A 14,850-nucleotide genomic window follows, 5' to 3' on the forward strand; every position below is an offset into this window, starting at 1 on the left:
TCTTCCTTTGATGAGGAAACATCTAAGGATGCTCTCTTGGCTCCCAGAGGAGATAAGAACTATCTTGCTATAAGATAGATTCTAAATGTATTTTACCTTTTTAAAGCTGTGTGCCTTCTGGGATCATATTGTGAACAGAACGTGAGTAAACTCTTTTATACTTTTATAAAGACTGTGTCGTATCTTGTATTTTAAGAGGGAACAAAGGGGAAATTACCAGAGTAATTATTATAGAGGTTCTAGCGGACCTGTGCACACGTTACCGTTGCGAACTTTAAGGGGAATGTCTATAAACTCTGCTGATATTTTGGGAACTTGTTAGCACAAGTTGGATAAGGATATAATTAGTCAATATATCCTCTCCTGCACCCCTGAACATTCCCACATTTTGAAGCCAAGAGGACAGAGCCACATCCTTTTTTAAATCTATATATAATTTTTATTTATTTTCCATTTAATGTTATACATTCACACCGTCATTATCCACTATACAGCCCTGGCTCTTTAGAGCCTATTGACTTCCTTCCCTCCTGCCTCATAGTTTTCGAAATTAACCTTTATATCATTGCAATTTATACGTTTTCCAATTCTAATTAGACTTATTACAGAACGTCTCAAGATTTAAATAAATATAAAAAGGAAGAAAGTTTCTCATTAGAAATCTTCTGACAACCCTACTAGTGGTGTTAATTGCTTACAAGGATCTTTCAAATATCGTATAAATTTACTCCAATCCTTTTGGAATACTTGATCATGCTGGTTTCGGATTTTTCCTGTCAGCTTCGCCAGTTCTGTGAAGTCCATCATCTTCATCTGCCACTCTTCTTTCATCGGTACTTCTTGCTGTTTCCCTCTTTGGTCCATCTCAAATCAGTTACCCATATGACCTAGAAGCACCTCTTGCCCAATACTTCCCTGGCCATCTTTCAGAAGAAGTGTGCTGGTGGCAGTGGCGGACGTTGGCCTTTCAAATTTCAGCATAGCCTTCTGTGATGCCAAAATTCTCTGCCCCCCATCTCCTGCCTTGCATTCTAATAGTTGTGGCACCCCCTTTTGGCTTGGCGCCCAGTGTGGGTGAACTGGCTGCTCTCTTCTAAATCTGCCTCCGCTGGTGGTGACTGACTGGGAAAGAGATCTTGGGGTTTTGGCTGACAGCTCAGTGAATATGTTGGCTTGGCATGTGGCTCATTTAACTCAGAGGCAAAGAAGCCAGAAATAATAGGATCTGGACAAGAGAGTGTTGCTGTGACCCTCCCTCAGAGGCAACAACTTTGAAAGGCACTTTCGGGACAAAATTCAGATTCAGGTGACATAGTCAGAGCAAATCCAGTGGGGAACAGGGAATCCATCCAGGGAACAGTCTGAGCCACCTACGATGGATCAGTATTATCCTTATTATTTGGAAACACATTTCCTTCCCTTTTGAAAATAGTCTAAATAAAGAAGGCAGTTTTTAATATTGGTAGTCCTTGCTTGGTGCTTTGAGATTTGTCAACCAAAGAGCCACTTAATTGTCCCAGGTCCCAGTTGGGTTGGGAGATCCCTCAAGGTCTCTGAAATATGCAGCATAAATACCTCACCGAGAGGCCGAAGCCAACATTTGCTTAGGAGGGGGCATTGCTGCCTTGGTAAGCTGAATGTGCAACCATTCCTAAGGAGGTGGCATTTTGGGCTGTTGTGCCAAGTCAGTGTTCCACAGAGCAAGGCATGCGGCAAGTTGTCCCCTTTGCAATGGTGCAGTGAGCTGGGGTTGTTTCTGACTGTGGAATCTTCCATGCAGTTCTGAGTATGCTGTTGCCACTGCAAAATGCTACCCAACGCAGCTAACAAGGCTCGCCTTGCTCCTTGCTCTGGGTTCCCTAACATTTCTTTGGAAAATGCCGACTGTATCGCCCCGAGAAAGGTAAGTGCTAAAGGAAGCAGAGGCTGTATTTCCTGACAGGAGGGGAAATATTGGTGGCCTGGCTAGCAGGAGATAAGTGTACCGTGTTGAAGATTTCCAGGAGAGGACAGAGAGGAGTGGAAGAACATTTGGACGCTGGTGGAGAAGAAAGCATGGTGTATACAGCATGCCTGGATAGATCAGTTGGTTAGAGTGTGGTGCTGATAATGACAAGGTTGCAGGTTCATTCCCCATAAAGCACAACTGCACATCCCTGCATTGCAGGCGTTTGGGCTCCTCAGGGTCCCTTCCAACTCTACAATTCTATGATCATTTAGATGAGCCTTTCTCAGCCTTGGGACTCTTCCAACTCTCCAATTCCTTGATTCTATGTAGCCACCCACCTGATTTGACAATTTTTACAATGCAGCTTACTGAACATACCAAAATATTCACTGAGAAGAGAAATACATTTAAATAAGCATGAATATATGCATATAAATACATAGTTTGAGATGAAGTTTTGAAAAATAAACAGATCTTTATTGTATTTATTACATTTATATCCCACCTTTATCTTCCAAGGATCTTGAAGCGGCTTCCATGGTTCTTCCCCCCTCCCCCCCATTTCATCCTCACAACAACCCTGTGAGGTAGGTTAGGCGAAGAGATGGGGCTTGACCCAAGTGAGCTTCATGACTGAGTGGGGATTAACGTGGAAGTGAAATGGAATCATGGGTAAAAACATGTGAAAGTGACAAAGATGGACTGAGATACTCAGGTCTGCCAATTCTCATCTGGAGATTTTCCTAGAGGAAGAGACTCCCAGGTGTCCTCCGAAAGAGCAGACTTGGGTGTCCAAAACACCTGAGGGCTGATCGCTTACCCCAAGGTGGAGAGATCCAAAACCAGTGACCTTACCACAACTGCTTCATTTATTCACTCAGATAGTTCTTCTTTCTGCTTCTAACAGCCACCCACTATAGAGAGGTGACTCCACCCTTCCCATGTAACTGAGCTCTGGCAGACAGCCAAGTTTGGCCCTGGGTGTATAGAACTTTCCAGTACCAGAAAAAGAAGGGATAACAACCGTTACGAGATCCACTCACATAACGGGACCTCCACTTCCCCTCTTCATAGAATTGTAGAGTTGGAAGGGACACAAGGAAAGAGAGTCCACCACCTTCAGAGGGAGACTGTTCCCCGTTGAACAACTCTTCAATGCAGGAAGTTCTTCCTCATATTTAGTTGGTATCTACTTTCTTGTAACTTGAATCCATTCATTTGGAGCAGGAGAAAACATGTTTGCTCCATCTTCCATGTGACAGCTCTTTAGATATTTGAAGGTGGCTTCTCTCCACACCCCCTAGAAACCTGCTCCACAGGGTCCCCCAACCCTCCGGAGCAGTTTTTGAAGGTCCACAGAAGGATGCAGTCGAGAGGAGAGGGAAGTAACATTGCACAACAGGAAGTCTGTTGCACCAAAGGAACAGCAGCTTTGGACACAATCCTATATCTTAATGCCTGGGATGTATAGATAACCTATCTGTAGAAACATTTTCTTAGACTCCCTAAAAATGCTATACTACAACTGTATAGGGTTCTGTTGCTAAGTATAACCATCTGAATGTTCATCCATCTTCATTTGTTTCCAGTCACATGGGATGATGGTTCCTCTCGTGGTGCATTGGTAAGATGCCGGCCTTCTACAATGCCTGTGTCAGCCCGTCCACCTTCTCCCTCACGGGCATCCCTCAGCTGGAAGCTGCCCATGTCTGGATCTCCATCCCTTTCTGCTCCATGTACATCATGGCCGTGGTGGGCAACTGCACCATCCTCTTCATCATCCGGGCTGAGCCCAACCTCCACGAGCCCATGTACCTCTTCCTCTCCATGTTGGCCGTCATCGACTTGGTCCTCTCCTCTTCCACCATGCCCAAGCTGCTCAGCATCTTCTGGTTGGGCAACAAGGACATTGCCTTCCACTCCTGCCTCCTCCAGATGTTTGTCATCCACTCTTTTGCCACCATTGAATCTGGGATCTTTCTGGCGATGGCCTTTGACCGCTACGTGGCCATATGCACCCCGTTGAGGCACGGGACTATCCTGACCCACTCGGTGGTAGCCAAGATCGGGCTGGCCGCTGCTCTGCGGGGCTTCCTATACATTGCTCCACTGCCTCTTCTTGCCCATCGATACACCTACTACCACACCAACATCATTGCACACTCCTACTGTGAGCACATGGCTGTGGTGATGCTCTCCTGCGAGGACATCTCCATCAGCAACATCTATGGTGTAACAATTGGCTTCCTGGTACTCATAATTGATTCTACATTCATTGGGTTGTCCTATGTCCTCATCTTCCGGGCGGTAATGAGCTTGTCTACCACGGAGGCCCGTCTTAAGACCTTCAGCACTTGCACCTCACACATTTGTGCCATCTTGATCTTCTACATCCCCATCGTTGTCTCCTCCCTGATACATCGGTTTGGGCACAATGTGGCTCCTGCAGCTCACATCCTCCTGGCCAACTTCTATCTCATCTTCCCTCCCGTCTTGAATCCCATTGTGTATGCCGTCCGGACAAAAGAGATCCGGAGGAGGCTGGCCAAGATGCTGCTGTGGTCCAGAGGTGGTCTTGAGTAAGCCACACAGTTGCTCCTTATGTGAGGTTTATTCCCCTCTTTCTTTGGCTGAAACATGAATTGAATAGCATCAATCAGAAGGCCATGGGAATCACTCAATTAGCTCAATGCAGAGAGTCTTTTATCAAAATCACTTGCAGGTATAGATGGGCAAATTTGTTGACACTGGTTTCTCTCAGTTTGTCATCTTTTCAATGTAAAATTCAGCTCTCCACATTTCCACATCTGTTTGCAATTTAGGTTTTTGCAATTTTGCATTTAGGAAGCCATATAATGTTAACCAGCCAAAGGCATGGCTAATAAGAAATGTTTTTGCCTGTTGCCTAAAGATATGCAATGAAGGCACCAGGTGAGAACTTTCCCTGTTCTTGTGTTGCCACCCACCGGACGTCTCACAGAGGAGGCACATGAAGAAGAGCATCATATGGAGAAAGGCGGTCCTTGAGGTATTGTGGTCCTGAGCCATTTAAGTCTCATTCAATGTTCATTGAGTATCTGCCATCACCAGGAGTAGCCCAAGCAATTTTGCTGCCCAGCACAAAGGACAAGAAGATGCATTGCCTATTCTGTGCACAAAATTGGACCAGAGTAGTAGTTGACTCTTACTTGACCACTGGAATAGGACAGTCCTTCACTGACCCCAAGAGTAAGAGTCTAGCTTCGGGGCTGCAGGGCAGACCACATGGCACACATCTGTAGTCACTTTCTGCCCCTCAGAATTTGTTGCCTGAGGCAACTGCTTCATGCTTGAGACGGCCCTGGTCATTGTCTAAGCTCCCTGCAAACAAATCAGACTAGATGCTCATTAAACAGGTTGCTGATTCCAAGGAATGAGGAATCAGGTTTGTTGCACTTGACCTCTGGTGAGCTGATGAACAAAGCTTGTGCTTTTCTGTATCTGTTTGGGATCCAGAGAGCTGAAGGAGGCCTCTACTGCAACCTCCATCTGACCACAGGCTTTGGTCATCTTCGGAGACCGCTATTGGGGAACACCTATTGCCTTCTGAGAAACATAAGCCTCCCTCTTCAGAATCCTGGGCCAGCAAGGCAACAGCATCTCTCAGCATTTCAAGGTTGATCCTTGAGATTGTTGAGGAGCAAAGAGGGGGTCCTGCTGGAGCTGTGAGCTCACTAACCATTGGAAGCATAGTTTAAGTGTAGCTTCTTAACTTTCTATTTCTCTCTCTTTTATTTTTTCTCTCCCTTCCCTTCCCTTCCTTCCTGCCTTTGTTCCCCCCTTCTCTCTCTCTTTTGCATCTGGATTAATGTTTTAGTTCAGACCAAAAAAAAAAAAAAAAGACATTTGACAATAAAGTATAGTCAATCATAGGGGATGGAGCTTATTTACTTAGTGAATAATATCACACCTGAGTCTTTTGAACTGTTGTTTTATTATTTATTGTTATTATTATTTATTAAATTTGTATACCGCCCTATATCTGCAGTTCCTCCTAGCTTACTATTGTGTTTTGTGAGATACAGTGCTATTTTTCTATAAAAAGAGGGGCTGGAACTCAACATGAATGTTTCTCTTGTTCTCTTTTAATGGCAATGGTGCCCATCTGAGAGGTGCCAGAACTGAGTTCTGGCAAGTTCTGGCTGAGAAAAAGCCCCGGTGAGATAAGTTTGAATTGAAGAGGATGTAAACCTTAATTTTGGGAAGACCATTTATCTTGATCGCTGCAGTTCCTGAATAATAAATGTGCAAGGGAGAGATAGAGAAAGCAAGGAGGAGAGCAGAGGGGGAAAGGGGTGAAGGTGAAAATGGGGGTGCAGAGGGGGTTGCAAAATAGGAGGGATTAGGAGGCACCCCCAGTTGTGAAAGCAGGGGCATGCAAGGGATGAAGGACAGGCAGGGATGTTGGCATCATAGCTGGGTGGAATGCACGGCCATCCCACGCATGAGGCAAGGTGAGGTGACTGCCTCGGGTGGCAGGATCCATGGGACAGCAGATCTGGCCTCCAAGGAAAGCACTGCCTGCTGTTGCCGCCACAGCGACAGTGACAGCTGCACCACACTCCTTGGAAGCCAGATCTGTCGTCTCCTTGGCAGCATCCCATGCTGAGTCTACAGTGATATCTTGGCAAATAGGAGGTTCTGCTGGTCTCCTCCCACCCTTGTTCCCAGTGTAGATCTTTATCCACCCCCCCCCCCTTCTTCCTGAGGTACTGTAGATGTTTTGTTTCTTCTTCTTCCAAAGCAACTACTCTATTCCGAACTTAAAAATGGAAAGCGTAATGCTGGTGGTCAACAAAAGAGGTTCAAAGACTCTCTCAAGGCAAATCTTTAAAAAAAAGTAGTATAAACACCGACAATTGGGAAACAGTGGCCTGTGAGTGCTCCAATTGGAGAACAGCCTTTACCAAAGGTGTCATGGGCTTTGTAGACGCTCAAACTCAGGGCGAAAGAGAGAAAAGTAATAGAGGAAGGCACACTTGGCAAACCCTCACCGTTGTCAACTCCTGCCCAGAAACCAATGTCCCCACTGTGGAAGGAGGTGTGGATCCAGAATTGGCCTCCATGAGGAGATTTCACCCCTCCCATATCCAAGAATCTCATGATGATCTCTGCTGATTCTCCAGAGAGGAGGGGCGGTTTTCTACTCTCTACTTATTCAGCTCCAGCACCACATCAGTCAGTCAGTCAGTCAGTGGGTCGGAGAGAGAGAGACTGAGTATTACAGATCGTGTGTAGAGATAAGGTTGCTGCTAAGAGCAGCTGCAGACACTCAGTGCAGTTCAGCATTCATTTATGCTTAGACCTCATTAAGCTCTGTATATAGTTGTATAATAGTTGTAGATAGAATAAAGAAGATATTCTACAGAGCTGCTCTCCGAGTCATTTATGCTCTGCTAGACTCTGCTATACTCTGCTGTGCGACGACTGTCTTCTTGTTGGAGTGAATCTGGTGCTCACTACTCTAAGCTGTGAGTCCACAGCACTTTGAGCAGTTCCTGTCCAGAAGGTGGTCTCTGGAAGTGCTACCCAGCTCTCCCAGCCCAGTCGGGGCTGTAGTGCATGAGTCCAGTAGGTGGCACTGGCTCAAGGGCGATGCTGACACTCCAGTCACTTACGGATTCACTGTTAAGACCATGTTCATGGAAAACAACCTTACTCGGCTACGAGGGATCGCCAAAGAAGAGGAGAATCATAGGGTTGGAAGGGTAACCGAGTCCAACCCCCTGCAGTGCAGGAATCTCAACTAAAGTATCCATGACAGAGGACCATCCAATCTCTGTTTAAAAGCCTTACGTTTTGACAATAGGAGCAGTTATACAGTGGAATGGACTCCTTTGGAAAGTGATGGACTTTCCTTCCATGGAGGTTTTACAGCAGAAGTTGGAAGGCCATCTGCCATGGATGTTTTCGTTGTGATTCCTACATTGCAGGGGGTTGGACTTGGTGGCACTAGAGGTCACTTACAAGACCACAATTAAATGATTCTCTGATTCTGCCCAATATGAGTTCTTTGATGGCAAGTGAGACTTTGCTTCCAGGTAAAACTCTTTCCACATTCCAAACATGGATATGGTTTCTCCCCGCTGTGAATTCTTTGATGGGCGGTGAGAGTGCTCCTGTCACTGAAGCTCTTCCCACATTCTAGGCACTGATAGAGTTTAACCCCAGTGTGAATTCTTTGATGGGAAGTGAGATGGGCTCTCTGATTAAAGCTCTTTTCACATTCAAAGCACTGATATGGCTTCTCCCCAGTGTGAATTCTTTGATGGGAAGTGAGATGGGAGCTATGACTGAAGCTCTTTACACATTCCCCACACTGATAGGGTTTCTCCCCTGTATGAATTCTGTGATGGCAAGTGAGGTCAGAGCTCTTCCTGAAGCTCTTTCCACATTCCACACACTGATAGGGTTTCTCCCCTGTGTGAATTCTTTCATGGGAAGTGAGACTGCCCCTGTGATTGAATATCTTTCCACACTCTTGACACTGAAATTGTTTCTCCTCACTGTGAATTCTCTGAGGGGAAGTGAGGCTTCCCTTCCCCCTGAAGCTCTTTCCACGTTCCGCACACTGATATGGTTTCTCTGCATGAATTCTTTGATCACAAGTGAGACGGGCTCACTTACTGAAACCTTTTCCACAATCTTGGTATTTAAATGGTTTTTCTGCACTGTGAATTCTCTGATGCTGACAGAATTCTTTCCTTGTACTAAAGCTCTTCCCACATTCCAAGCAGTGATATGGTTTCTCCCCTGTATGATTTTTTTTATGGGAAGTGAGATTTTCCTTCTGCGTGAATCTCTTTTCACAATCTTGGCACTGAAATGGTTTCTCCCCACTGTGACATTTCTGTTCGGAAGTGAGATTTTCCTTCTGACTGAAGTTCTTCCCACATTCCAAACACTGATAGTATTTCCTCAAAATGAGATTTCTTTGAGGGGAAGTGGAATGGGAGTGTTGACTGAAGCCCTTTCCACACTCCAAATATTTATGTGGCTTCTCCACATTGGGAATTTTGTTCTTGATTTCCAATTCATCACTATCTGCAATAAAGAGAGAAAAAGATTGAAGCCTCGGGAAGAAATACAGCCCCCAAGTATTGAACAATGCTAATTAATGCTTGCGGTAGCAGAAGAAATTAAGGGAATTAGATGTGAGTTCATTGCCTTTATTGACAGACTTTAACAGATTTATGGGAACCTGAGATATTAAAAGCCTAGTTCTTCTCTGGGGTGGATTTCTTTTGACCCCATCATGGAATCGCCTCCATCTCCAATGCCAGTCATCTCTTTGGTCAACCCAAGACTGAAAGGAGCAAAATAAAAACAGAAAACCTGACAGAAGCTAAATTTTGGAGCAGGAGGGGGACAAATTGAAATTGCAGACTTATGAGAAACTTAAAGACAAGGTGCAGGATTGGTTACATTATTTTCAAGTAAGAGAGGCCTATAATTCGGATAGGAAAAATGGCTTCCAGGTGGAAAAATCAAAGTTAGAAACAGAATTGCTAGATCCCAGTGCTAAGATATTGTCGAGAATGTATAATCTGCTGTTGAAATGGAATACTGAGGATGAAACTGTCAAATCTGCTATGATAAAATGGGCACAAGATATTGGTCATAACATTATGTTTGCTGACTGGGAACGGTTGTGCACCACCGGTATGAAATTTACGGCATGTAATGCCTTAAGAGAAAATATTATGAAAATGATTTACAGGTGGTACATGACCCCAGTCAAGCAGAAGGAGAGGGAGCCAGGGTCTTTTGCCTCACCATCCCCACTACTGACTCCCTGTTGCTACTCAGCTTGGGGGGGGGAGTGTCCCCGGATTCATTGAAAAATATCTGGTAACCATACTCTAGCCCTCCTAGAGGGAAGATTGCAATGCACAATGTGGAGGCAATGGAAGGGATTTATGTGATGTGAATCAGCCTGCTTGCTCCTGCCTTCCAGTAAATAACAACAACAACAACAACACTGCATGCCAAGCAGATGCTCTTGGTTCCCCATATTTCACTAGCCTTTCAACTTTATTCTCTTAACAAATGTGGAGATTCCACCTGCCTCTTTTGAAAGGAGAAAACTCACCTGATTAAAGGATCTGAGGTGATGTATCATTTGTATAAGGGACGCGGGTGGCGCTGTGGGCCTTTGATAATATTTCATGGAAGTTCATGAAGAAAAACCTGGAAGGGATGGGAGTGGGACGGGGATTTGAAAATGGGATAGATGCAATCTATTCAGAACAAAAGGCTAAACTGATAGTTAACAATGTGGTGACGGAAGAGTTCAAAATTGAAAAAGGAACACGACAAGGTTGCCCTATCTCTCCCTTGTTATTCATTTCGCTCCTGGAGGTGCTCTTGAATATGATTAGAGGGGACTGGTTGGTCGAAGGAATTCAGGTCGGAGCGAAACAGTATAAACTTAAAGCCTTTGCAGATGACCTGGTTCTGACCCTACAGGAGCCAGAATCTAGTACAAAAAGGGTATTACAATTGATTTATGAGTTTGGTCGGGTGGCGGGATTTAAATTAAACAAGCAAAAAACTAAGGTATTGGAAAAAAATTTGACATCTTCAGAATCAGAAAGGTTTCAGAAAGAGACAGAATTAAATGTGGTTAAAAAAGTAAGATACCTAGGGGTAAACATAACAGCTAAGAATTTGAGTTTATTTAAGGATAATTATGAAAAGTGTTGGACAGAAATTAAAAGGGATTTAGAAGGTTGGTCAAGATTGAAACTTTCCTTGTCGGGCCGAATTGCTGCCATAAAGATAAATGTATTGCCAAAAATGTTGTTTTTGTTCCAGACTTTACAGATTGTGGATAAAATGGAGTGCTTTGGGAGGTGGCAAAGAGATATCTTCAAATTTGTCTGGCAGGGCAAAAAGCCCAGAATTAAGTTTAAGATATTAACTGCTGCTAAAGAAAGAGGGGGCTTTGCCCTGCCAGACTTAAAGTTGTATTATGAATCAGCAGCTTTCTGCTGGTTGAAGGATTGGCTGCTTCTTGAAAACACTGATGTTTTGGATCTGGAAGGTTTTAACAATGCTTTTGGATGGCATGCATATTTGTGGTATGACAAGGTTAAAAGTCACAAGGCTTTCAAGAACCATATTGTCAGAAAAGCAGTGTTTAATGTCTGGACAAAATATAAAGACTTACTGGAAAACAAAACCCCAAGGTGGTTATCACCATTGGAAGCTAAGGCCCAGAAAAGACTCAATATGGAGGCCGAATGGCCGAAATATTGGGAAATATTAGAAAAAGATGGAGATAATTGGAAGCTGCAGAGTTTGGAGAAAATAAAAGATAAAGTGTGAGATTGGTTACATTATGCTCAGATTAAAGAGGTTTTTAAGTTGGATAAAAAGATGGGATTCCAGGTGGAAAAATCGAAGTTGGAAACGGAATTGTTAGAACCTAAGACTAAGGTACTTTCAAGAATGTATAACTTGCTGTTAAAATGGAATACACAAGATGAAACGGTCAAATCAGCTATGATAAAGTGGGCACAGGACATTGGGCATAAAATCATGTTTGCTGACTGGGAAAGGTTATGGACCACCGGTCTGAAGTTCACGGCATGTAATGCTTTGAAAGAAAATATTATGAAAATGATATATAGGTGGTACATGACTCCAGTCAAGCTTGCAAAAATATACCATTTGTCTGACAATAAATGTTGGAAATGTAAAGAAACTGAAGGAACGTTCTTTCACCTCTGGTGGACCTGCCCTAGAGTTAAGGCTTTCTGGGAAATGATATATAATGAGTTGAAAAAGGTATTTAAGTATACCTTCCCTAAGAAACCAGAGGCCTTTCTTTTAGGTATTGTCGGCCAGAGGGTGTTAAAGAAGGACCGAACATTTTTTATGTATGCAACAACAGCAGCAAGGATACTTGTCGCCAAGCATTGGAAAACCCAAGATTTGCCCACACTGGAAGAATGGCAGATGCAACTGATAGACTACATGGAATTAGCAGAAATGACCGGCAGAATCTGAGACCTGGGAGAGGAAGCAGTGGAAGAGGATTGGAAGAAATTTAAGGTCTACTTACAAAAACATTGCAAACTGTATGAGTGTTAAGAAAGATGCTAGATTGTAAATAACATGGCACCACTAAGCTAGTTGGAAGGAATATGAAGATAAGTGAAACTTAAGAAAAGATAAATTTTGGATAAATATTATGTTAAAATTAAGCTTTTATGGTTTGGATAAAAGTATCTAAAATCAGGGACACAATATTGGAAAATTATAAAGTAAGAATTGAAACAAGGTGATAAATTGCTGGTTAAATTTTTATAAATCAGGAACGCAGGAACGGGAGATGTGAGGAAGTCTAAAGAAGCGAAGAAAATATGGTTATTATATGTTATATGTTATTTTGTTTTTTCCTTTTTATTGTATTAAGAAAATCTTTTAATAAATATTTTATAAAAAATAAAATAAACCACAGAGCCTAGGACTTGCCGATCAGTAGGTCGGCGGTTCGAATCCCCGTGACGGGGTAAGTTCCTGTTGCTCGGTCCCTGCTCCTGCCAACCTAGCCAATAAAGCGAGATGAACGCCGCAACCCCAGAGTCAGCCATGTCTGGACCTAATGGTCAGGGGTCCCTTTATCCTTATTATCATTTGTATACTTTTTTATGAGTTCTATGTTTTCAATGTTCCTGAGATCTTTTGATGAAGGGTGGTAATAATAATAATAATAATAATAATAATAATAATAATAATAATAATAATAATAATATCCCACCCACCTGGCTGGTGTTCCCCAGCCACTCTGGGAGGCTTCCAACAAAATATTAAAATACAGTAATTCATCAAACATTAAATGCTTCCATAAATTAAATGCATAAAGTCAGAACTGACTGACAAAGGAGTCATTTGTATCTTGTGGAAAATGGATGCTTGGCTCTAGTGGGGGTCTCATCTGGGGGTCCTCAGGAGTTGCTCCCCCCACCCCCACTTCCGGGCACATTTCTCCCCTGCTTCTCTCTCCTTTTCTTGCACTTGGACTCTCTGCCACTCTCAAGACTGACTCCTGGGGTGGGGTCCCTTTTTCTTTGCTCTGAGGGCCAGGTATACATCTGGTCAACACCCTGAGGGCCAAGTGGGCGGGGCCAAAGACATCTCCTTTGGAATTTAGGCAGCTAATTTATTATTATTATTCTCTTAGATGGCTTAACACACACACAGCCATTGATGCCCAGGTCCCTGGAGGCTCAGTGAGTAGCAGCGCCCATTTCCGGCTGCTTTGCCAGCACCAATCCCTTTGGGGGAGAGAGGATGTGGTCCTGGGATGCCCTGCTCTGAGTGCGAGGGGATGGCTGCAGTGGCCTCCGTGTGGAGCTGCCCTGGGAGACACTGGGAAATTGGTCCCCAATGCAGCAGCCAGACTCTGGGCTGGGATCCCTCTCTTTATCCCTGGCCTTCCTCTCCCACCTTTTTTTTGGGGGGGGGCTAGTCCACCTCCTCGTCCAGCTTTGGAAAACCATTTGCAGATGTTTCCTCTGTTGTGCTGAGCGATGTCACTCAAAGTTAAAGTCCTAGGGACTCCTTTGTACTGTATAAAGAAGGGAGATTTCGGGGGAGTCATTGATTTTCTGAAAGGGGGGCGGAAGGCCAAATGAGTTTGGGATCCTCTGATCTGCAGGAAGGAGAGCGTTGCAGCCCTGGCCCCTCCCTGGCAGGACCCTCTCCTCCTCCCTGACTTGGGGTCCCCCCTCCTCTTGAGGCATCTAATCATAAGCCTGCATTTTTATCAAAGCTTATATGTTTGATCAGGGCTTGTATTTTAAAATGAGCTTAAAGATTTTCAAATGTTTCATGCCAGGCAGAAGTCCAGCTGCCTAAGAACCTTGGCAATGTTTTTCCTCCTAGACAAGGGGGCCCCCTGATTTATAGCAGAAAACAATTCTCAAAGTCGTAAAAAGGGAATTACAGGCTGAGAGCAGGACACTGACCTTGCATGTTACAGAGTACAATTAAGCTGTAAGAGTGGTCAAAATTAAGAGTGGATAAATAGTAAAATAACACCATGTGCCTCCCATTAAACTTGAGCCATATTTTCCTAAGGTTAAAAGGCCAAGAGCATCTGGCTGGCAGAAAGGAAGAGAGCATTTTTGGGAAGTCTTTTCTAAAGTTGTTTCTTTCTTAAACTGAGATCCTTTTAAGATTTCTTTTCCTTTTAAAAGGTTATTTATGTATTAAATATATTGGCTTAAATGTAATTATGCAAAGGATTTAAGAAATGCTAGATTCTTATTTCATATAGTTGTAAGAGTTGTAACTATCCTGAAATTAAGTCAGCCACCAGCCCAGCCCCCCTGCCATCATTAGAGCATACATATGGTTGTCAGGCCTTTGTTTAGAAACCTCCAAATGAAGGAGATCTTTCAATGTTGATGTGAACTCAAGATCCTTGACATCTGTTTAAGATAAAAGTTTAAGATAAAAATTTAAGATTAACCATCTGTTTTGGAAGGCAATAGGGCAAGGAGGGCAAGAGGTGAGCTGGTAATTAAGATTCCTTGTTGAGACACATGTAAGATATATTACTACTTATTTGTCATTTATAGATAGAAGAATATATAGCTCTTTGTGTCCCATAAAAGGGCGAAAGGAAATGGGTGTATCTTTTGTGATTGGTTCTAGCAAACAGCCAATAGGAATTTCAACCAGGCTGATTGGACAGAGGCAGCCACAGGAGGAGCAAGGGGGCTGGATTAAGGAAATATAAGTGCTGGCCAGAATGGCAGGAGGCCAGGCCAGAGCTTGGTAACCATATACCACTGTGCCTCTCATTTATTTGTCTGACAAATAAATTACTATTTTAATTTCTCTATTGC

General features: G+C 43.6%; 1 protein-coding gene across 1 annotated transcript; it reads left to right on the forward strand.

Annotated features, from left to right (window-relative positions):
- Positions 1-3,577: 3,577 nt before the first annotated feature.
- LOC310842802 (olfactory receptor 52M1-like) lies at positions 3,578-4,531 on the forward strand (the record flags this gene model as incomplete). The annotated part of the gene is made up of 1 exon (XM_083734941.1): positions 3,578-4,531. The coding sequence occupies one exon, from the start codon at positions 3,578-3,580 to the stop codon at positions 4,529-4,531; it is 954 nt and encodes a 317-aa protein (XP_083591067.1).
- Between the last annotated feature and the right edge of the window lie 10,319 nt (positions 4,532-14,850).

The sequence above is a fragment of the Podarcis gaigeae genome, assembly GCF_964106915.1.
Source record: "Podarcis gaigeae genome assembly, chromosome: 4".
Lineage (NCBI taxonomy): Eukaryota > Metazoa > Chordata > Lepidosauria > Squamata > Lacertidae > Podarcis > Podarcis gaigeae.